The sequence below is a fragment of the Engystomops pustulosus genome, chromosome 1, assembly GCF_040894005.1.
Source record: "Engystomops pustulosus chromosome 1, aEngPut4.maternal, whole genome shotgun sequence".
In the NCBI taxonomy this organism is placed as follows: domain Eukaryota; kingdom Metazoa; phylum Chordata; class Amphibia; order Anura; family Leptodactylidae; genus Engystomops; species Engystomops pustulosus.
Genome location: NC_092411.1, coordinates 149,035,282 through 149,057,771, shown reverse-complemented (window position 1 = coordinate 149,057,771; position 22,490 = coordinate 149,035,282). Strand labels below are relative to the sequence as shown.

General features: G+C 38.8%; 1 protein-coding gene across 2 annotated transcripts in view; it reads right to left on the bottom strand.

The window, feature by feature from the left end:
• Positions 1–22,490, bottom strand: part of KCNN1 (potassium calcium-activated channel subfamily N member 1) — a 119,924-nt gene that overhangs the window by 4,872 nt on the left and 92,562 nt on the right. For both annotated transcript variants that reach the window (XM_072110225.1, XM_072110216.1), the window contains exons 5-8: positions 19,817–19,958; positions 18,631–18,741; positions 15,439–15,566; positions 5,145–5,214 (exon numbers count right to left, since the gene is read on the bottom strand). In XM_072110225.1, coding sequence (XP_071966326.1) covers positions 5,145–5,214; positions 15,439–15,566; positions 18,631–18,741; positions 19,817–19,958 — 451 coding nt within the window. The remainder of the gene's footprint in view (positions 1–5,144; positions 5,215–15,438; positions 15,567–18,630; positions 18,742–19,816; positions 19,959–22,490) is intronic.

Genomic DNA, 22,490 nt, shown 5'->3' with positions numbered 1-22,490 from the left:
GTGGGAAACTAAATGGATTTAATGCTGAATCTGAGAGAGAACCCAAGGCATCATGGGATCTGTGGGCAAGCTATCTGGCCTCAGCCTGAGGGCATAGACTGACAAATATTATTTGTCACTTCAGAAGTCAGGGTGACACAGTCTGAAGACTAATTAACCTCCTTTATACATGCCCACAATGAACTAGTGGACTCTCATAACTCATTGGAGGAATCTGTGTCGGCTATTCAAGCAAAAATCATTAACACTGAAGACAGAGAAAGACGCAACAATATCAAGTTCAGAGGTATTCTTGAAAACGTGCCAAATGCGCATGTAAAATCATATATACAGCAATTGACCAAATCTCTCCTCCCCAACCTAGCAGAATACGAACTCTGCATCGATAGCGCCCATCGCGTACCGAAACCAAGCAATCTTCCTGACTCGGTCCCGCGGGATGTATTGGCCAGTTTTACGTTCTACTATGTAAAAGATCTACTATTATCCGAGTCAAGGAAACTACAAACCCTCTCAGCCCCTTATGATTCCATCAAACTGTGAATGCAAATTAATGAAAAAATATAATAAGTGTATATGAACACAGTCATTGCCATGTGCTGGCTGTCTTTGGTCGATGACCTCCGACTAGAATAGACATTGTACAACTCTTTGAATGACAGCTGTAGCTCGACTCTGCAATACTTCCCCCTCACTGAAGACTATCTTTACATTAAGTTGCACATTCTAGCTTTATCATCAGCTTTATGTAAAGGACATATATGGCATCATGTGTTCTCTTATGTCATCAGTCACATGTGTATGTAGATTGTGAGGGGCAGTCGCAGGATATCACTATATATAATAAAGTTTATTTGAATGCTCTGGGCTGGTGAAGGAATGAGGTGGAGCACTAAGCAACACGTGTCACCTGTGTGTCTCTGCCTCTGTCACCATCTCCCCAAGCAAGGGGGGAGGGATGTGTTCCCCCTGTCTGTCTGTCTGTTTATCTCAGTCTCACATTCACAGATAACTACTGTTAGCCACTGCAGCAACTCTACAAGCTAGGAAGAAGATGCTCCCCACTCCACAGAGAAAAAGAAATCTCCTACAGGTGGGGCTTTACTACTAAGATCCAGGTCAAATGTAACAACTCTATTGAGGCTATCAAGTCAGTAGAAGAAGGATTGGAACTACTAGATTCCTGGGGCGTTTCCAAAGATGACATCCCGACTCTCCCAAGGCCACCTTGCCAAAATCGACTTAAATCAGAATGGAAAACCAAATGATCTCCCTGTCTATCTTGCCATAGTCTTGCATGACTACCAACAATTATTGGGGACTCTCTGTTTCCCTACCACGCTTCCACGGGAACTATAATCCCCATTCCTTTTTACCGGTACCAAAAATCATTTTATTTGTTACTCTGTTTATCCTGTATGTTATATTTAATGTTGGCCTATTAAGCTATGCATATTCTCAACCATGCTGTTGATGGAGCAACTATCTTTACACATAGCAACCAGATTGTAATAACACAATGGGCTTAACTATTCTTTCCCTAATCGCCAAAGGGCTTAACAGCCCATTCAAGAGGTCACTTCTCTGGAAAGAAGCCCAAAACTAGAAATGTGACTTTTGTATCCAAGAAAGCCATGCTAATTCCCTCAACCCACCTAAATTATTCCACCCATCCCCCCCCAAAAAAAGGTGCCTTCTCATAGCCCTCAAATCTTCACTATCTGCTAAGGTCTTACACTTAGATATTAGATATCGACCCGGATAGTCGCTATATAATCTTAGTATGCAAAATCAACACTATCGTCAATTTATATGCCTCCAACAACGGACAAATCTCCTTCCTTAAACGTCTTATAAGAAAAATGAACAAGGTCAAAAAAGGCTCCACTACATTTTGCAGGGATTTTAACACTGTCATCCAACATGTAGAGGACACCACCTCTAACAGAACGAATAGACCCTCCGCTCTTAGCAAGATCCTATGGGAAAATTAACTCTACGACATATGGGGTATACAACATACGTCTGAAAAAGATTTTACATATTTCTCACCCAGGCACAAAACATACTCACACATGGACATGATAATAACAGACAAATCTCTAATTGACCGCTCATTATCTTCCCTCATAGGATTAATTAACCTCAGACCATGCTCCAGTAAAACTGACATTAACAGAACAATAATCTAACCAAAATGACTACATCTGGAAGGCAGATATGTCCTCCATCACCCACCCACTAAACTCAGCTAATATTGAGCTTGCCCTCAGCGAATTCCTTTCATTTAATGACAACGGAGAAGCTGATATATTCTCAATCTGGCTCATGTACAAGGACTACATCAAAGATGACATCATAAAATTAGGGAAAAAAAATTCAAAAAACAAGAGAGAAAGAAATCAACTCCTCCCTGTGGATAATCAGACAATTGGAAAACGCAAAAAAACAAAAAAACATTCTCACAAGCAACCCTAGAAGCACTAAACAAAGAAAGAGACCACCTACGAGATCATTTATTGGACAGACATGTAGGAATGCTCCATAAACTCAAAATAAAATACAACTTACAAGACCAAAAAGCAGGATTCCTCCTTGCTAAAAAAATAAAAAAATCGACTCTTAAAATCCAACATCCCATATTTAACTCACCCCAAACAGAAGCAAAAGTAATGGATCCGAGAAGAATTGCTAATACATTCTTGGAATATTATAACAAACTCTATAACTTAAATAAAGACGCCCATAGTGTTATACCCTCCCAGGAACAAATCCAGAATTACCAAGCAACCCTTTCCGTTCCGAAATTAACAGCCAAACAACTTCTAAAACTTAACTCCCCCATTACAACAAGCGAGGTAATTCAAACAATAAAATTGTCCCCATCTTATATAGCCCCTGGCCCTGACGGCTTCCGGGAACCTATTATAAAAAATCTGCCAACATTGTGTCCCCATATCTAACACAAGTCTTGAGGCTGCGACCAATCGAGGGGAATTTCCTGAATATATGCTTTCCTCTATGGTAGTAACCCTACTAGAACCAGGTAAACCAACAGACAACCCAGCTAACTTCCGCCCTATAGCTTTATTAAATGAGGACATCAACATGTGTATACTAGCTAACAGAATAAAAATTACACTTCCTGGATTAATCCCCCCACGACCAATTAGGCTTCATGAGCGGAAGACAAACCTCTGACAACACAAGGAAATTAATAAACCTCATCCAAATATGTGAAATAGAGCAAGTCCTTGCAACTTTTATCACCATTGACACTGAAAAAGCAATCAACAGGGTGAACTGGGATGTCCTATTCGCCACCTTGAACAAATTTTTTTACAGTTTAAAGCTTTTACTCTAACCCCGCCGCTAATGTTTTTGTAAACGGAAGGCCCAAGAGGCAACAACTGTATGTTACTTTTTTCCTACGAATAAAAACTGTTTAAAAAAAAAAGGATAATTTCTTGAGGGCTTGCTTACTCAGCTCAGTTATACTGTGTATAGACGTTACACTGAGCAAAATAAAAACCAAAATATGCAGATCATACATGATATGTATGGTTGCTCTAACATAAAGGTTTTTGTTTTAGAATAAATCAGCCCACATTTATCAAAAACTGTGAAAACTGTACTATGCGCAGTTTGCCTGTTTAGTATGCAGAATGTGCCAGATTCATGAATTGTGGTGCACAGTCTTCATGAATCTGGCACCCCCTGCACTGCTTGGTAAGTGTGCACCAATTTTTTTTGGTGCACTTTGTTCATGTTGCAGACAGAATTAATTGTGGCGCACAGTCTGACTAAGCAGAAACACGCCTCTTTTGGTGCACATTTTTCTGTCTTGTTAGACACAGTGAAGCCGCGGCTGGCACAGACACTACATGTGCAAGCAGTTCGCAGACTGGTGCAAACACTTTAATAAATGTAGTCCATCATCTTTTGTAAGGTAAGATGTGCTGAATGCAAGTAGGTATAAGAAAATATTGTCAAGTTGGAGAAATTAATACATTGAACTTCAACCGGAAGAATGTAAGTGAACTGACTGGTATCCAACTGGTGAAATGTCAAGTCCCTGTTTACTGCTTAACATCTTTAATTAAAGCATACCTCCCCATTTCAATTACTAAGTAATTATGTTGTTTTAAAGTTTTATTATCCATCAACAAATTACAAATAGTTGCAGTGTCCCCGTACCACACCCCAGCTGCTTTCCAGTACTTTTTGTCAGGTGGTTGAGGGAAGTAGCTTAAATTTTGGTGCTGGACATGTGATCTGGCAAAATTTGCGTCAAGATCACAGCCCTCAAAGAGGTCTATTGCACCTGGTCATGGTGAGGTGAGTGGACAATGTCTCATCACACCACAATTAGGTCAGGTAACCGACTACTCAGTTGTAAAAGTTTTTTTGCAGGTTTGAAAGAGTTTTTATTGTTAATGGAAGACAAATTATTACACTTCTAATTAAAACCAAACAAACATATAGTAACAGGTTATATACCTATGAATCATGTAAAATGCATTTCTGCAATGGATCCACAAAATGGGACGTGTGAACGCATCCTTTATCTGCAGCTTGCCTTCCCAACTATGCCTTTAGCTGCACATATCATATTAATTCACAGAACCACAAGTCCAGTTTGAAAGAGAAAACTATCTTCTTTAAACCATGGTTTTAGCTGCTGTAGAACAGAAGATATAGGTGTCTGAATTCACCCTTAGCATTTAAGTCTGGCTTTTCTCTGGCTAAAGATGAATGCCTACTAATACTAATAGGGCTAGCCTCATGCACATGAATTCGTGCCTTGGCTGTGAATTAGCCACACAACTGTGGCTAACTCACAGCCCCACTGACTTCCATTGGGCAAGTTCCCTTGAGATGCCATGTATGTTATACCAGGAATGTTCCAGCTGCAATGATCACAAAAAATATGGAAGGTCTCATGTCTGCTCATCTTTGCAGTCTACAAAATTAAAAATGCATTTTTGTGTGCATGATGCTATATTTATTTTATTTTTTAAAAGAGGTAGGAAATTGGTGGATTTATGATAAATGAAAAAGGGAAAGGAATAAATTTCTCTGTTATACCTTAAATCCCATAGATTACAAGCACAATAATGCTGCATCTTGAAAGTAAAGCTTACCTTTGCTAAATCTACCAGGGTATTGGCCTGATCATTGAGTTTCCTCTGCTCCATCTTCACACTGCGTAACCTAGAAGTGACAAAACAGTTAAGTTCATATGGCAAACCTACCTCCCAAACAGCCAGTCACATGACACATGCAAAGCAACTGACATCTTTCCTCACCCCAAAAATTTAAGCTGAACAAATAAAAGTATCACTCGCAGCACACAAACATTTCTGAAAAGTAGGATGATTCAGTGCTGTCAAGGTTCTTCATGTATTAGTTCATGCAAAGTTAATTGAAAATGAGCGAGCAAAAAGTTATTATTTTCATAGCATAACTCCGGACCTTTTCGTATGAAATAAGTCTGTACACTGTTGCACAACTTGTAATGGGATAGAGATTGGAAGTACGTTAAGCATCTTTGCATGCGTCAGTATGAATTAACCCTTTATCGTCATTGCTTCTAACAGAAAGCAGAAGTTTGAGTGAAACTGCAGCAGCCACTGCAACCCTTTCTTAAAGTGAATATGCTGCTTCCTATTATGACAGAGATTGATTTTAAACCATGATGCCTAATTAACATTGATATATGATTAAAATATAAAAATGAAGTAGGAATTCATTATTTCATTGTATTATGGCTTACGTATTATGACTAGATATGAGTGGAACCATTGGCCGGTTCGTTTGCCCAACTCGGACATATTGCCAGATTGCCCGCCAAACAGACAATCTGGCAAGTCGACGCCCCTAACAACTAGCTGTGGCCATGATTGGCAAGGGGATTCCCCCAATCCTAGCCACGGGAAGTTGCTAGGGGAATCAATTTGCCAGATTGGTTGTTTGCCCACCAATCCAATATGTCCAGGTCTGGTGGCCAAAGTCGAACACCAAACCGGATCTTCGGGTCCGATCATCTCTTTTTGTGACCTAATTGTTTGCTCCTGATATGTCTGGATGCTAAGGTATACCTCATTCTAACACTGTTAGGACAGTGGCACATGTCTGTGGCCAATTCACGGCCGTGTGCTGGCTGGATTTCATGAACCGTCCACAGTCCAGAGGACGAGACTATGTGTATAATAGAATATATAGATCTGAAGAGTCCCTTCTTCACTGCAAAACAGCTGTGCCAAACTGAAATCATGATTACAGCTCATTGTTTCTGTTTTGTGGGGAAAAAGAGACTCTTTGCATCATTTATCACCTCTGCACTGTGACCATGAAATCTAGCCTGCCCATGGTCCCTGATTCAAAGACCAGCATGATTCACATGCATAATACTGTCAGTGAAATTAGTTTTAGACTGTGTGAAGGCACACTCACTTTTAACTCACTTCAGTTCCAAACCCTTTCTGTTCTTTGTGTTTTAGGTTTTTTTAATTCCATTATTTTTGTTTACTCAGCAATATGAGGGCTTCTTATCTGTGGACAAGTTGTACTTTCTAGTGGCATACAGTATTCTGTGCAATTTACAGGAAAGCTGAAAAAATTCCAAATGTGATAGAATTAACAAGAAATACAAATCTGGGTCAATTTCTTAGAGGCTTTATTTTTACATCCATCTGTGCAGTCCAAATGTCTCAAACCCTTTATTGTACGACTAGGTAAAGTCACTGAGATACAAATTTTTAGATTTTCCACAAATTTTGTTTAACTTTTACATTTTTTTTGCTACTTTTTAGTCCCCATGGGGTGTGATCAATCATAAAATATACTGCGATACAACTCTATTACAGTATATTGTAAATATGCAGATTCTATTTGGCAGACTGTAATAGTAACTGCCAAATGTAGGCCTAAGTTAGGGCTACAACAGCATGGAGGGGCAGAGTAACAGGCACCTAACAGATTAACCTCCACAACTGGTGCCAGGACCGTTCGCAACAGTTAGAGGCCGGTGGCTGCTGTGTAACCATAAATCCTTAATGACAACATGATGTTTAGTTACGCTATGTGTGGTTACTGGGTTAAAAAAGCCACACAATGCAGAATTCTTTCATATCATTTAACCTGTATGGAAAGTGCTCATGGGCAGGTGTCTGCTATATTACATGTTAGCAACCTCAAACTGACAAGAGGGAAGCTGTCAAAAGCTCTCATGTCTGTCTTTCAACTCAATTTATATACAGGTTAGGTCTCCCTGCATTTAAAGATGCCAGAAAAATTACCATAAAATGTATGCTTCAATTGAATAATACCTATTCCAATATAGTTTTGTTTGCCATTTAGACACCCCAAAACGTAAATAAAAATTCATCAAAAGCTCATACAGGTCCTAAAATGGTGTCAATATTGTCAGCTGGTACCAAAAAATTACCCCTTACACAATTTCCTATGCTTAAGCATACAAACAGTATGCATGATAGAATATGGCAATGTCAAGCCTTTTCTTTTAGAGGCATTAAAACAAAACAATATAAATTTGGTATTACTGTAATTGTACAGACTGAAAGAATAAAGGGCATGTGACAGCAAAGTGAAAGCAATTAAAAACAAGTACTATAACAATTTCTTTTTGTAATTTTCACTGCTTTTGTAATTTTCTTCAGCCTTCTAGGTACATTGTTTAGAAATAGTGCCAATAAGGAGTACAGTTTGTCCTACAGAAAACAATCCCTCATAAAGGTTCTGGTTTTAGAAGGGAGGAGACCGGTAGAAAATTCTAAAAGGGAAAGAACTTTTTAGTTTCATAAAGAGCAAGTTAAGGATTTCTGGGAATTTTGCAACGGACAGTATATTTATATAGAACAGTATGGTTATTTGCAATTTAATGCTTATTGAGCGTGCATAAGTTGTGGATATATCCTGGCCCTTGAGGCTTGGGTTTCTTCTGTTAAGAGCAATAAACTGCATATATTAGGTGACATCCCCTTTAATCTTCATTAAACAGTGTACAATGTAATACGTTCTTTCAGGCATCATGGTTATAAATCTTAGCATCATCACAGAAAGCAGTATGCTCAATGTTCAGAGAAAGGAAAATAAAAAGAACAGCCAGGTTTTCTCATTCGTTGAATGAATGAAAAACCACAAGATTTTAGAGATGAACACCACAACTTTGCAGTTATTTAAATTCCCATGCAGGCAAGCACCAAAACATCTGGAGAAGTTACTCATTGGAGACGTGGTGGGGTATGGAGTGAGGAACTTACTTCTGAGCTCTGGTTGGGAATGATTTAGTGAAACAAAGACAAAACACAACAGAATATTTTTGTTGTTGCTGTTAACAAACAGGACACTAAACAAACATTACAAGACTTACAACTAGTTTACTTGGGAATACACTGTTGAAATCAAACCAAATGGTGTATATATTCTGGTAACATTTTGTATATTTGACCTTTTTAAATATTTGGGCCATGTTTATCTTTTATTTTGTGTTTTGCACAAAAGATACCCTTTCAGTATGTGAAATGTATGTGGTGGCTTTATAAATTCACACTAGGCAGAGCTGTTCACATATAGAGGAAAACTACGATCCCGTGGATTGCATTAAAAAGCATGGGCACTGTATGGTGGCATATTATGTATGTATATCATTAGACTTATACTACGATAAAACAGAAGGACCTATACACTCCATGGGTGCTATTTTGATTGCGTCATAGGGAAATACTGTTATAACTGTGTTGCTGTAGCAGGATCCTAGGTAGGATACCAGTGAACAACTCCAGGCATGCTAACTATACAGTGACCTATATGGACTTTGGTGAGCTATTTTTCTATGTACAGGCGGTACCCTACTTAAGAACACCCGATGTTGATAATTTACTGTACTTTAGCCCTAGATTACAATAAACAGCTGTAACAGTTACTAAAGGTTTCTGCAATTAAGCTTTATTGTTAATCCTGGTTCTTATGACAAGCCAACATTTTTAAAATCCAATTGTCACAGAGACCCAAAACAATTTGTCTGGACTTACAATGATAAAATATACAGTTCGGACTTGCATACAAATTCAACTTAAGAACAAACCTATAGAACCTATCCTGTACCTAACCTGGGGACTGCCTGTACTTTGATTATCCTTGTTGAATAGTAGGGCAGATGGGAGTGTCTCAGTCTCAGTATAGAGAGCAGATTCAAGCTATTCAGGATAAAACACCTCCCCAAGTATCAATGATAGAGCTGTAGCCATAGCTGTATTATTTACAGTTCTGCTGCTACTACTAACAACACACACAAAGGTATGGCTAAATAGATCTCCAGGGCAGCCACCTGTCTTCATGGTCAAAACTGCTTTTAATCCCTTTAATATGTGTCCACTTATTTATGCCTACTGATCTCCAGGTTACCTAGTATGAAAAAATATAGTATAAAAGCCGTGGTTAAACTACAAATGTGGACTTTGCCTCAAGCGGTTTCAAATTATTATTAGTGTATTTACATACCATCCAAATCCTTCCTGTTTTATTCTAGGGTTTGAAATATGTAATATTAGCACAAACATTTGTAGCTGAATAAACTTTGTGTATAAGTTATATGTAAAATAGCTTTTACAAACGACCACATTATTATATTGCTTATTTGAATCATTTGTTATTTCTTTAGCAGCATCAGAAGTGTAACTGGAGGGGGTGCAGAAGTTGCAGTCGCAACTGGGCCCAAGAGGCTAAGGGGGCCCATATGTTGTCACTTTCCCATATGAGAAGACTAGTACTATAAACTGTACATTATGGTCAGAGGCCTGGCACAGACTGCACTGGGGCCCATCAGCTTTAAGTTACGCCACTGCCCTGGTTGATAATGAGTCGATGCCTCCTGTCTCCTCATCAGCCAGACATGTGATCTCTAACTGGCCATGAGCAATTGCTAGTTAGAGTTCACATGACCCTCCATCCGCAGCCATTTTATGGACAGGAATGTCTGGCTGATGAGGTAAAAGAAAGGAGGCTTCACTTCACATATCAATAAAGTGGTGCAGAACTATTACTAGATTTATATTGGTAAATTACCTAATATCCTGCCCACCCCCACACACTTACACACATATTACAAAAAACATAAGGTTAAGTGGCCAGCCCCTTTTATGTTCTAACAATGAGCTAATGGAACTCGCTGCCACAAGATGCTGTGATTGTTCAGAAGCTGGGTTCAAGAGGAGCCTGTATGCGTTTCCTGAAAGGAAAATTATAACATGGAAACTAGATTTTCAACATGGGACATTGACCCAAGGATTCATCCTGACTGCAATTTTTCACTACTATGGGCTAGTTGGCAAATGCCTTATGGTGATTTTTTTTGCCTTCCCCTGGGTGAAACTACATGATAATAGCTTTGGCTTGGTGGTGCTAGACCTTTATTCAACCTAATCTGGTACAAAACTGGTACAAAGAACGAATAGAGACATAGCATCACAGATGCTCAGATGGTTGTTCTGATTAAAACTTAGATTAGATGATGATTAGATAAAAATTAGATGATGATTAAAACTTCAGATTAAAAAAAATATTTATGTAAAAATGCCTTTAGAGAAAAGGCTAAAGATAATAAATGTAATGGCAAAAAAGCCACACAACTGCAGTAAAAGAATAATTACCGGTCGTAGATACAGGTTGCTGAACTTATATATATTGAGCTCTCATGGAGGGTCTAGAAAATGCCTGTAATACCAAATTTTCCCCTGAACATCAGCAAAGGACAGAATGCTCTTTGATATAAAGCTATAACAGCCATATACGTTAAAAATAATATATTACCACATAATAAATGTGCAGACTATAATGTTTTTTACATTGAAAATAAGATATATTCATAATCAGAGGTGATAAGTAAGGGGCAGGGGGGGTCCTGGCTTTGGCCCCACCTTAGGTGTTTATCAATAATATTGTGGCTGTCTACTCATGGTCTGGCTCCACAACTCCAATAATTATCTTTCTTTTCTCTGCTGTGAGGAAGAAATAAAGAGTACAGTAGGTGGCAGCATTGCACAGTTGCATTGGAAGCCGGGTAGTAAGTGCAGCGTAAAACAGATTACAGTTAATTCCTCCTTCAAGCAGGAAATGAGCATTCAGCACAAAACAGGTCTTTTAAGGGCTGGAGAGATGTGTCTATAGCAGGGGTGCACAAACTTTTATGTCTGTGGGCACTAAACATAAACAACCACAATTCAAACCACAAACTTAAAAAGCCACCCTGGAAATGATAATAGCACATTACAGCCATAATTACAAACCCAGAATCCAAATAGTGCATTCAGACAATAACTAATAAAGACATTTATTTGGAACACTAAACCACCCACAGATCCGTATGGGATTTAGCATCCCAAATTGCCCTTTAGAAAGTCTGTCCTGGGGCACTATAAAAAAAAACTTAACTAGATAGGTCTGACGAGACGCATCAGACTTTTCTCTGGTCCTCTCCACACCTGCGCACTACTTCACTGAAGTCATAGCTGTACATCCTGGCTTCCTTGCGCAAGTGCTGTAAACATGGCACATGTGCAGTGAAGCCGGGGTATAGTATGCTGACACCACATTCCCTGACTGCGCAGACGCGGGGAGCACTGGAACAAGGTAAGTACAAAGGTTTTTTTAATTGCGGGCACATAGGTACTTGCTAAAGGAAAAATATAGCCCCCAGAGCAGCCAAGCCATAATGACGAAGACCCCAGGGCATACAGTAATGGCGAACACCACAATACTGGACACCCTCAAAGCCCCAAACAATACTGTAGGCCCCCCAGATACCCCCCAATAATTCTGGTCTCCCAAAGCTCCACTAATAATACTGGAAACCAGACCCCCCAGAGCCCCCTAATAATAATAATAATGAAGACCCCCACGAGCCAGCCTAATAAAATTGAGATCCCCTATTAATGCAAGAGAGCCCCACTAATAATACCGTATGCCTCCATGAGGCCTCCTAATAACACTGGAGACCCCCTGGAGACAAAAAAAATAAGTAATTTAATACTCAACTTCCCTTGCCTCCTAAACTCTCGCCGCTTTCACTGCAGCTTTTGCTCTGTGTACTGACGCTGGTTGTAAGTGCTGGCATCAGGATCCAGAGCAGAGCAGCATCCGTAACAGGAGAGGACCCGGATATCTTGAGTACAGGGCTACTCTCCTGCTCCTGCACCGCTCTAGGTCCTGACACTGATTCATACAACCTGTGTCAGCATCCGGAGCAGGGATAGACTGAGGACTGACTCCTGGAAGAGATTATACTAGAATGAGGATTAACTGGTTGCAGCGATAACACTAGACTACAAGGTTAACGTGAGCAATAACTATACTAAACAGGGGATTGACTGATGGTAGCATATATAGTACGGTAAAGATTGACTGGTGGCAGCATTTATACTGGACCATGTACTCATTGTGGGGAGTGTTTACCATAGACATTGATAGCTTTTAGACTAGACTGCTGGCAAGGGTGGTAGGAAACCAGGGCAATTGCCCAGGGCACCCATCCTAATAGGTTGAACTGTTTGAACAGTGACATAATCAACACTGGATAGTCATGTGACCACCATAAAACAGCCATGGGGCCCGCAGTGTCAGGGGACTCCATCATCCGATCTGACACACTAAAGAATAATATCTATATAACGTATATATGCTGTATCTATGATGTGTATATGCTGTATGTGTATGGTGTGTGCAAATACAATCTATCTATACTAATACTACTAATCTATCTATATATCTATCTATCTAGCAAATAATGAAAAAAGGCAGCACAAAAAAAAATGGTGAAAAACGGTGGGTTTAATCCATAGAAGACGACGTTTCGGCTCGTATACACGTGAGCCTTTCTCACGTGAGAGAAAGACTCACGTGTATACGAGCCGAAACGTCATCTTCTATGGATTAAACCCACCATTTTTCACCATTTTTTTTGTGCTGCCTTTTTTCATTATTTGCTATTTGGAGGGTCCTTTCCCTTGCCCGGACCCATTACAGCTTTGCACATAACTACATTTTGTGTCTTTAATAATAATAATAATAATTCTTTATTTATATAGCGCACACAGATTACGCAGCGCTGCACAGGTCTTTTCTGGGATAACTGCCGTGCTGCTTTCTTTCATTTTATCTATCTATCTATCTATCTATCTATCTATCTATCTATCTATCTATCTATATATTAGAAATAATCTTTACATAAATAGCTAGCTATTTAATATCTATCTTTATATTGCATTGTTTGTGAAATGTTTATTTTTTTTTCCTGAATTTTTTTTTTTTGTTCTTTGGAATGGGTGGGATTTAGTTTCTTAATTTTTGTCATTCATTCTTGTTTATAACAGTTTTATGAGTTTGTAGAAGAAAAGTCTTTGTTTACATGCCCTTGTAGGAAAAAGGGATGCCAGTGAGTTTGATGGCTGCTCAGGTGCTTGCTTTTTATATAGAGAATGCACTCTTGCTCCTGCTGACTCCAGCCTTGCATATATTACACACACAACAATTAATTTAAACATATCTGCCTGGCAGTTGCCCTCAATTGCCTAAATTAATATCTCCTGCAAACTGTATCTACCTCTTTTGGTAAAAATGTCTGCTCTACACTTTTTAAATGTCAATCTCCTTTCTGTTTACAATACATTCTGAATTGCCCCCAGCTGTAATGCTCCACCCATCATTACAGAAGAGTTTGCCTTGGGCACCCGATCTTAACAGGTTTAATACCAAGCACAGCTTTTTATGTATAGATGAGCCGCTGATGCTCTATTAACAATGAAGAAGATGCAACGAATGAATCAGAATAAAGGCTGGACCAAAAAATTATGTGAAGTCAAATTTCACTTTAAGTGAGGACTAGTGTCTCCAACATATAATGAAATTGTAGAATGCTAAAGGTGGGCATTGTCCAGCCATGATCATGATGGATCTCTCATATTTGTAGTTCCTACTGCAAAATATGTATATCATGACACATATGGTGTCCATGATACTTCTAATAACTTTTTGGTACCCGCAGATACATCAACATATGAACTGTCCTCACTAAAGGCTGAGTACATTTCAACCTGTATTTTGCTGAATATGGAAATGCACAAAGATCCAGCTTCTGGTTCAAACCAGGTAAGCTTTTTATGTGTATTGGTTAATCCATGATTAATCCATGACTTTACATGTGACACAATGGGACAGATTTACTCACCCGGTCGCGATCCAGCGGCACATTCTCAGTAGAGGATTCGGGTCTTCCGGCGATTCACTAAGGTAGTGCGCCCGATGTCCACCAGGTGTCGCTGCTGCGCTGAAGTCCTTCGGAGTTCACCGGAGTTCACTATCCTATTCCTAGTTCAGGTAAGTGCGTGTCAAGCAACACGTTTTGTTTTTTTTTTACATTTTTGCACTTTTTCCGAATTCATCGGGTTTTCTGACAGCCACGCCCCCCGTTTTCCATCGCGTGAAAGCCGGCGCCGATGCGGCACAATCCAATCGTGTGCGCCAAAATCCTGGGGCAATTCAGGGAAAAATGGCGCAAATCGGAAAAATACGAGGATCCTGACGAAAATGCGTGAAGCGGACCCTCAGTAAATGACCCCCAAAAAGTAAAAACAGTTTTTGCGTTTCTGGTGCTCACAACACCCTTAATCACGACTAAATAACATACAAATCCAAAATGTTTTATGGGAAGTTCTGAACTGCCATGTGATCCACTTAATGATGTTGCTTCCTGATCAGATATATTTTTGCTCAGTTTTGCCGTTTCTTGGGGATAGATGAGGAGGTTAACTGGTGTCTTACATTTAGAAAATTCAAGAAACTGGGTGCTGGTTATTTCAATTGTTTTGCCTGTGTTTTTTGCACAGTTGTTTTGCCTGTTTATCATAATTAAGTGGATCAGATGGCAGTTCAGAACTTCCCATAAAATGTTGTGCATTTGCATTATATTCACTGACTGTTTTTATTCTTTTGTGTGGTGGATTAAATAATAAAGAAAGCTTACCTGGTTTGAACAAGAAGCTGGATCTTTGTGCATTTCTATATTAAATGAAAGCTTTGCTGGGGAGTTTGGTCTGTGCTGTTCAGCCAAGAGGTGGTTAAATAGGTTAGCTGGGAAATGTTGTACTTCTAAATTTTGGTGAATATGGGCTGTAAAAATATGCTCATCTGGTAGGTTTTTATGTGTAAAATAAGAATGCATTCTTAGGAATCCAATGAAAAGTCATAAATTATAATTAATATAGTATTGTTACTGTATTTTTCGGATCTACCTTGTGATACCTTTTTTTTTCCTTTGATCCTAATAGCTTATCGTCCATTTTCCCTATCTGGTTACCCTGATCACCTTTGTCTCCCCTTGACTGACCTTTACTTCTTTCTTTCCCTTCTAGTCTCACTTACAGGTGAATTGCTTGCAGGAACTTGCGCTGATGTTTGCGTACTTTAGCATGGTCGATTTTTCTCACAAGTTTTGTATGTTTGTAAATGAGCCACGTTTCCCTGAGCACATTGGCAGCTGCATTTTTCACCTAGGAAAAAAAAAAGATTGAAAAAAAATTAAATAAAGTTACCAACAGCATGAAACAATATAAGAACAGTAATGAACTAGAAGAGGACTGGAGTAATTGTGGCTATACAGGCAGCCCCCGTGTTATGTACAAGATAGGTCCATAGGTTTGTTCTTAAGTTGTATTAATTTGTATGTAAGTCGAAACTGTATGTTTTATAATTGTAGCATCAGAAAAAAAACATTTTTTTGCCCCAGTGACAATTGGAGTTTCAAATTTTTTTGCTGTAATGGGAACAAGGATTATCAATAAAGCTTCATTACAACTTACAGCTCAGCATTACAGTATACTGTATATGCAGTATATTGGGACTATAGTAAAGCATTCAGAGTGCTTCACAAGAGTCACAGTGGGTAGAGAAGTCCGTCTTTAGCTAGGGGGCATCTGTAAATCGGGTGTCCTTAAGCAGGGGACCGCCTGTAATGGGATTTGCATGGCACCTATTAATGTGGTTGGTAAAATTTAAAGAAATCAACTGAAGAGTTTGTGTTGTAATGGCTTTATCACTAGTGATATTTTTAATATTGGCTGAAATAGGAAAAGGCTGAATATGATAGGATTAGTGATCAGCTACTCTATTTTTTTGTAATGGATGACTATGGGTATTATGATATAGAGGTTATCCCTTGGAAATTATGGTGTTTTATGTAGACAATATGACTAGTAAGCTATGGGCATTAGTACAAGTGTACAATCATATCTACATATATTTACACTCCATTTATACTATTACACAGAGGTAGAAAAATTCTGATGATGTGTTATTTGTGTTTTCAGTAGACTTCCCTGTGGACCTAGAGAATTTTAAGGGGCTCAAAAGAAGCCCTATAACTGATGTTTTTTTTAATATAAACAGTACAATTAGTGTAGTAGTGTACAATAAATACACTACAGCTATGTGTTTATGTAGTTGTGATTGACATTATTTCACATCTGCAATGTCTTTAAATAGGCCAAATGAATGAAAATGCACAATCCTACTGGCAAATTGTTTTTGATCTTTGCTGTGTTGGCATAAGTACACTAATTGATTTTTAATAAAGACTAGAGATGAGCGAGCACTAAAATGCTCGGGTGCTCGTTACTCGAGCCGAACATTTCCCGATGCTCGAGTGCTCTTTTCGAGTAACGAGCCCCATTGAAATCAATGGGAGACCCGAGCATTTTTCAGTAAAATTACAAACTGAACGAGCACAGTGAAAGAACACAGTGCAGAACAGATTGCAGATGTTCGGGAACATCTGCGATCTGTTTCGGAGACACGCGTGCAGAACGGTGTTCTCCGCAATAGTATTTGAAGAACAATATGTGTGAAGAACAACTTGCAGATGTTTGGAAACATCTGCAAGTTGTTCTTCACACATATTGTTCTTCAAATACTATTGCGGAGAACACCGTTCTGCACGCGTGTCTCCGGGACATCTGCGATCTGCTCCGGAGACACCCGTGCAGAACGGTGTTCTCCGCAATAGTATTTGAAGAACAATATGTGTAGAGAACAACTTGCAGATGTTGCCAAACATCTGCAATGTGTTCTTCACACATATTGTTCTTCAAATACTATTGCGGAGAACACCGTTCTGCACGCGTGTCTCCGGAACAGATCGCAGATGTTCCCGAACATCTGCAATCTGTTCTGCACTGTGTTCTTTCACTGTTTTCTTCAATTAAACAATTAAATTAAATGTTTTAATTGTATCTTTTTACTGTTCTTCACTTTTTTTTTTTAAATTAAATGCTCGTTATCGAGCAGGGCAAATACTCGTCCGAGCAACGAGCCGGTCCGAGTATGCTAATACTCGACCGAGCATCAAGCTCGGACGAGTATACTCGCTCATCACTAATAAAGACACTTATTTGCCATCATGTAAGTCTAATATGATAAACAAAAGGTTTCTATTTGTTTATATTCTCTTCCATAAAGTAAGGGAATAACTGAAATCGGAGGAGTTGACTAGACCTTATATCAGTGATGGCTAACCTATGACATGCATGTCTGAGGTGACCAAGACATTTTTGCTGACATGCTGCAGGCTGAGAGCATCCATAGGCAGGGCAAGGTGCTGATATGCAACCAGACAGTTGGGAAAACTAGAACTGTGTCCCACAGTTGCCCTGTCAGCTGCAGACGGTTGGAGCATGACCCATTGTGCTGTGTGCTCTTTACCCCGGCCATTATCTTAAAGCAGCTACCAAAATTTCACCCTTCTTCCAGTGTATGCACCAGAGTAAATGCTCAGCAATACTGAGGGAAGAGAACTTTTTGTTATTAGCGCTACACATATCATAAAATTATGGATTTTTCTAGGAGTGACACACCATCAGCGTTTATTTCATGTCAGCCATAGGACAGGGAGGCAAAGAAAGGCACTAACGTTGGTGATGGACTGTTTCGCACACTCCTGCGCTTCGTCTAACGGTGGCTTCATTGTCGACGTTAGTGCCTTGCTTTGCCTCCCTGTCTTATGGCTGACATGAAATAAAGAAAATTTTCTTAGTGAGTGCCGCTTTCTGGTCTCTTTTTTTCAATTTTTTGATGTGTTTATTTCTGAAGCTAAGCACCAAACTAAGTCTTCGCCAACACCCCGGTGAATTTAAGTGCCCTTGCCATTGAACATAATTCAAACATCTGGTAGTGCCGACTCACCTCTGAACCTGGTACAGTGACTGTTTTTGTTTCAAAAGATTGGCCAACACTGCCTTAGATTAATGGCGCTACGTGTTTTAGACCGCATAGTATGATATATAATTGAAAGGCAGCAGAGAAACATTTATAAGGCACTGAAGGCCATCAAGTAAATAATGTAAGTAAAATGATAAACAGATCCTGAAAGTATTTAGGAACATGCATTTTTCTAGTGAAAAGAAACGAGAGTATAATATAGAAAACAACTACAGGCAATAATACACCCTTGTATATTGTATCCCTTCAGTATAGCATGCCTTTATATTTCTTCACTAGACGTATACCATAGTATTTGCTACAAATTCCACCCAATTCCCATTCTTTCCCATCACTCTGTACCCGCTTTGAAAGTTGCGTGTCCATCATAAAGTTGTGCACGTGTTTCTCTGCTTTGGTGAGCTCCAATTTTCTTGCAACAACAGCAACAACCAGAGCTGTGCAGCCAGCACCCTGAGGAAGGAAACAACAGGCTCATTTCAGAGAGTAAAATGCCAAATATTGAGAAATGAATAAGAGACCAAGACCAAGGTGTTCTGATCTTTAAGAGGATGACAGCAAGTTTTTCTTCCAAAAACGATGAAGCATTCAGTTTATTTCTTGAAAGCAGAACGCAGTTACCCAAGACTATCCATTCTCTTTTACCATTGAAAAGAATGAACATAGATAAAATGGAAAGACATTTGTTTGATTTTATTAATAAGATAAACTTTAGAGCAGTTTCATGGGTGGGAGTGTCAGTGATCTGATATGAATGATAGGTCATCAGTAGCAGAGTCCAACACCTGGGCTATTCCAGGAAGCCTAAGGCATGGAAGCTACACAGAAGATGAAGCCAGAAGCTTCGGGGGTCTGTAAATCATCTTATATAGTAAAAAGGACTTAAAGAGGAATTCCCATTACAGCAAATAAATGTTATTGTTTTAATAATGAAACGTTATACATTTTTCCAATATACTTTCTGTATCAATTCCTCAGTTTTCTAGATCTCTTCTTGCTTTCATTCTATAGAAAGCTTCATTGTTGACTTCCAGTGGACAGAAATCTGACCATGATCACACAGGTGCACGGCTTGTTAGTATCACAGAGTAATCAGAGCTGTGTGATATAATGAGCTGTGCACCTGTGTGACCATGGTCAGATTTCTGTCCACTGGAAATAAACAAAGAAGCTTTCTATAGAATGACAGCAAGAAGAGATCTAGAAAACTATGAGGAATTGATCCAGAAAGTATATTGGAAAATTGTATAATTTTTAATAATACAAACAATAGCATTTTTTTTTCCCGAAATGGAAATACCGCTTTTAAACTGCAGTACTTCAGAACTGCCATACCCTGGATGGAGCAATCTATATTGCTATATAGCTTCCAGCACAGTATAGGGTCAAGGTATCTGACAAAGGTTATCAGTATCAACAATCAGGACAGCTGCAACACTGCTGACTATGCTCAGGAGGAAAACAGATACAAAGAAAGAATGCACAAAGACAAAAGGGAATTGAGATACCATGTGTGTGGTTGTCTTACCATAATGCCTGTCAGCAGACAGACTCCCTTTCCACAATAAGTGTTGGGCACCATGTCTCCATAACCAATTGACAAGAACGTTATTGAAATGAGCCACATGGCACCCAGGAAGTTACTGGTCACCTCCTGTTTGTCATGGTACCTGTTGGTGAGAACAGAGTAAAAAAACAAAGGCAGTGAGCAAATCTGGCATTGGAGGTTGCTTAGAATATAGGTCTCGACATGCAAAATTTTAGATCACCATATTTTTTGGTTTAGGCAAGAAAATAAAAATTCACTGCCAACCTCAATTAGCATCTGGTATAACCAAGCACTGGTTACAGTAGGGTTCTAAAGACCTACTCCTCACACATTACACCTGTATTTGTTTAGGTTAGGACCCAAGTGAACTAATTGTTTTCATTTTAAAGCCAGATTAATTGTAATCACAGATCACCTATAGCCAATGAGGTGGGTATAAAGTGTGTGCATATGATAAATATAATGTGCATTTACATATTATTTAAAAATATAAATAGGTAACATCTCTCATCCAAATAGTATATAACAATTAAATTGGTTATTTCTCACAGCACCACAGAAAATACAAGGTAAGTCCACTGACCCAAGTGGAGTGTGTGGTGTTATACTATAATATCATAATATATTCCGTTTACATATATTTTTGATACATTTCTTTGTGACCATGGTCGAGGGAGAAAGGTGTAGGTATAGGGAATAAGGGGACAGGGACAGATTTGCGCAATCATTTGTACAAACGCCATTGAATATACTGTATGAAGATCATTACACGAAACCTGCTACAATATCAAGAGGGACTGTGTATTTTTAAATGTATTATGTTTCCCTGGTTGATTATATTAAAGGTTTAGGCTTGTCTTTTATCTCTACTGTGTTTTTTTGTGTATATACTGCATGGTGACAGCCATTAAATTTAGTGAAACTGATGAAACAATCATCAGTATCTATGAATTCATATTTTTGACAACCCCTTTGGTTTTTTAAAACTAGTTCAGGAATAAAATTCCACCAGATACCAAATGGAAATACTTTGAAATAATTCTGACAGTGCATGTGGTGGCAGTAGTTTCCGTTACCTCCAGCTAGCTGATCGTGCCGGACTGAAGAAGAGGACCTGTCATCATTGCTAACCTGTTTTTGAGGTTTAGTATATTTTTTTCCAATAAATTATTGTTGTGGCAGATCTATTCTTTCTTACTTGCCATTCAGCCACTCCTCTGATATTCTGCCTTGAAATTAATGCTTAAAATGAAAGCTTGATGTCACCATTTTCCTTATTAAAGGCAAGATTCTGACACTGTCACTAGAGATATGCAAGGTCACAGCCTCAAGTGGTAACACCCAACTATTTTTTCCCTTATATTTTCTTTGGATCATATTTGCTTTGGTTAAAAACACTGCCTGAAAAAACTGTTTGTCACAAAAGAAAATAGAAAACTAAAACGTCCTAAAAATTAACAAACTATAGGAAATGGTATTATCAGGAGGACGAACAGATTCTGAGTAATAGATTGTTGCAATAGATATGCAGTCCTTTATTTTAATTTTGTTCTAATAAAGAGTAGAGCATGACCTAGTCAGAGCCATTTTTCGCGGACTCGTCGTACTGAAGTCAGTTAAAAAAATTGACAGAACTCAGATGGCATCCAAGTGTTCTTCTAGAAAAATGGGTGGTTGTTAGTACACAATGGACATTTAAAAAATGGATGCCAATCCCCTGTTAAAAATGGACAGACAAATCCAAAAAGGAAGCCAAACTAATGCAAATTGATATTGAAAAAATGACATTAATGTCTGGTTTTCATGGCTGCAAATTGGCTTGTTTGTGTGCATCTAGCCTTAGGTCACTTGGCAACGAGCGAGTGCAGTCCAAGAAAAACACTCCGTGGACTGGAGGGAAATTCTTGGACCAAACATCATATCACTGTACTCAACTAACATGCTGAGTTCAGTCCAGTGATATGTGTTTCAGTCTCAGAAATCTCTCCATCGCATGGGCAAGCGGCCTTAGGCTGGGAAAACAGGGGTAATTATTCAGTCCAACCTGATTCTAACTATAGAGGCAGCATTAGTTGATATGACAAATGGACATCCACATTCTTTGACTAAAACCGAACGGAAATGCGTGTGTATCTCAGGCTTTAACCAGCGGCTTATAACCTTTGCAAAGCTGCAGGATGCCTGCAGGGATTCCTGCTAATGTGATGGTGCAAAAATCGCCTCATTTCTGGTGTTTTTTCCAACGCAACTTTAAGTTACAGATTCTGAGTCTGGAAAATGGTCAGACTGTTCGCTATATGTGTTTCCAGTCTGCATATACAATTTTGATAAAGATAAAATATTTATATTAAAGATATGATATAAAAAAAAACTTTACACTGTTTGCCCATACTTTTTAAAGATATATGCATGAAGAAATAGGAAAAGTTAATACAAACTACACCTAAAATGTAGCTTACAATGATCGATTTTAGTAAAAATACTAACTATATTGTTCTTCTGTGATAACATGTTTAACCTTATTGAGGATTGTTATAATCATCACCTGCTGTAGAACATCATAATTTGAAAGAAGAAATGAATAGAACCAGTGACATTTGGGCCTTGATATGGGTAGTCTACATACATGATAGAGGGTAGTCTACATACATCA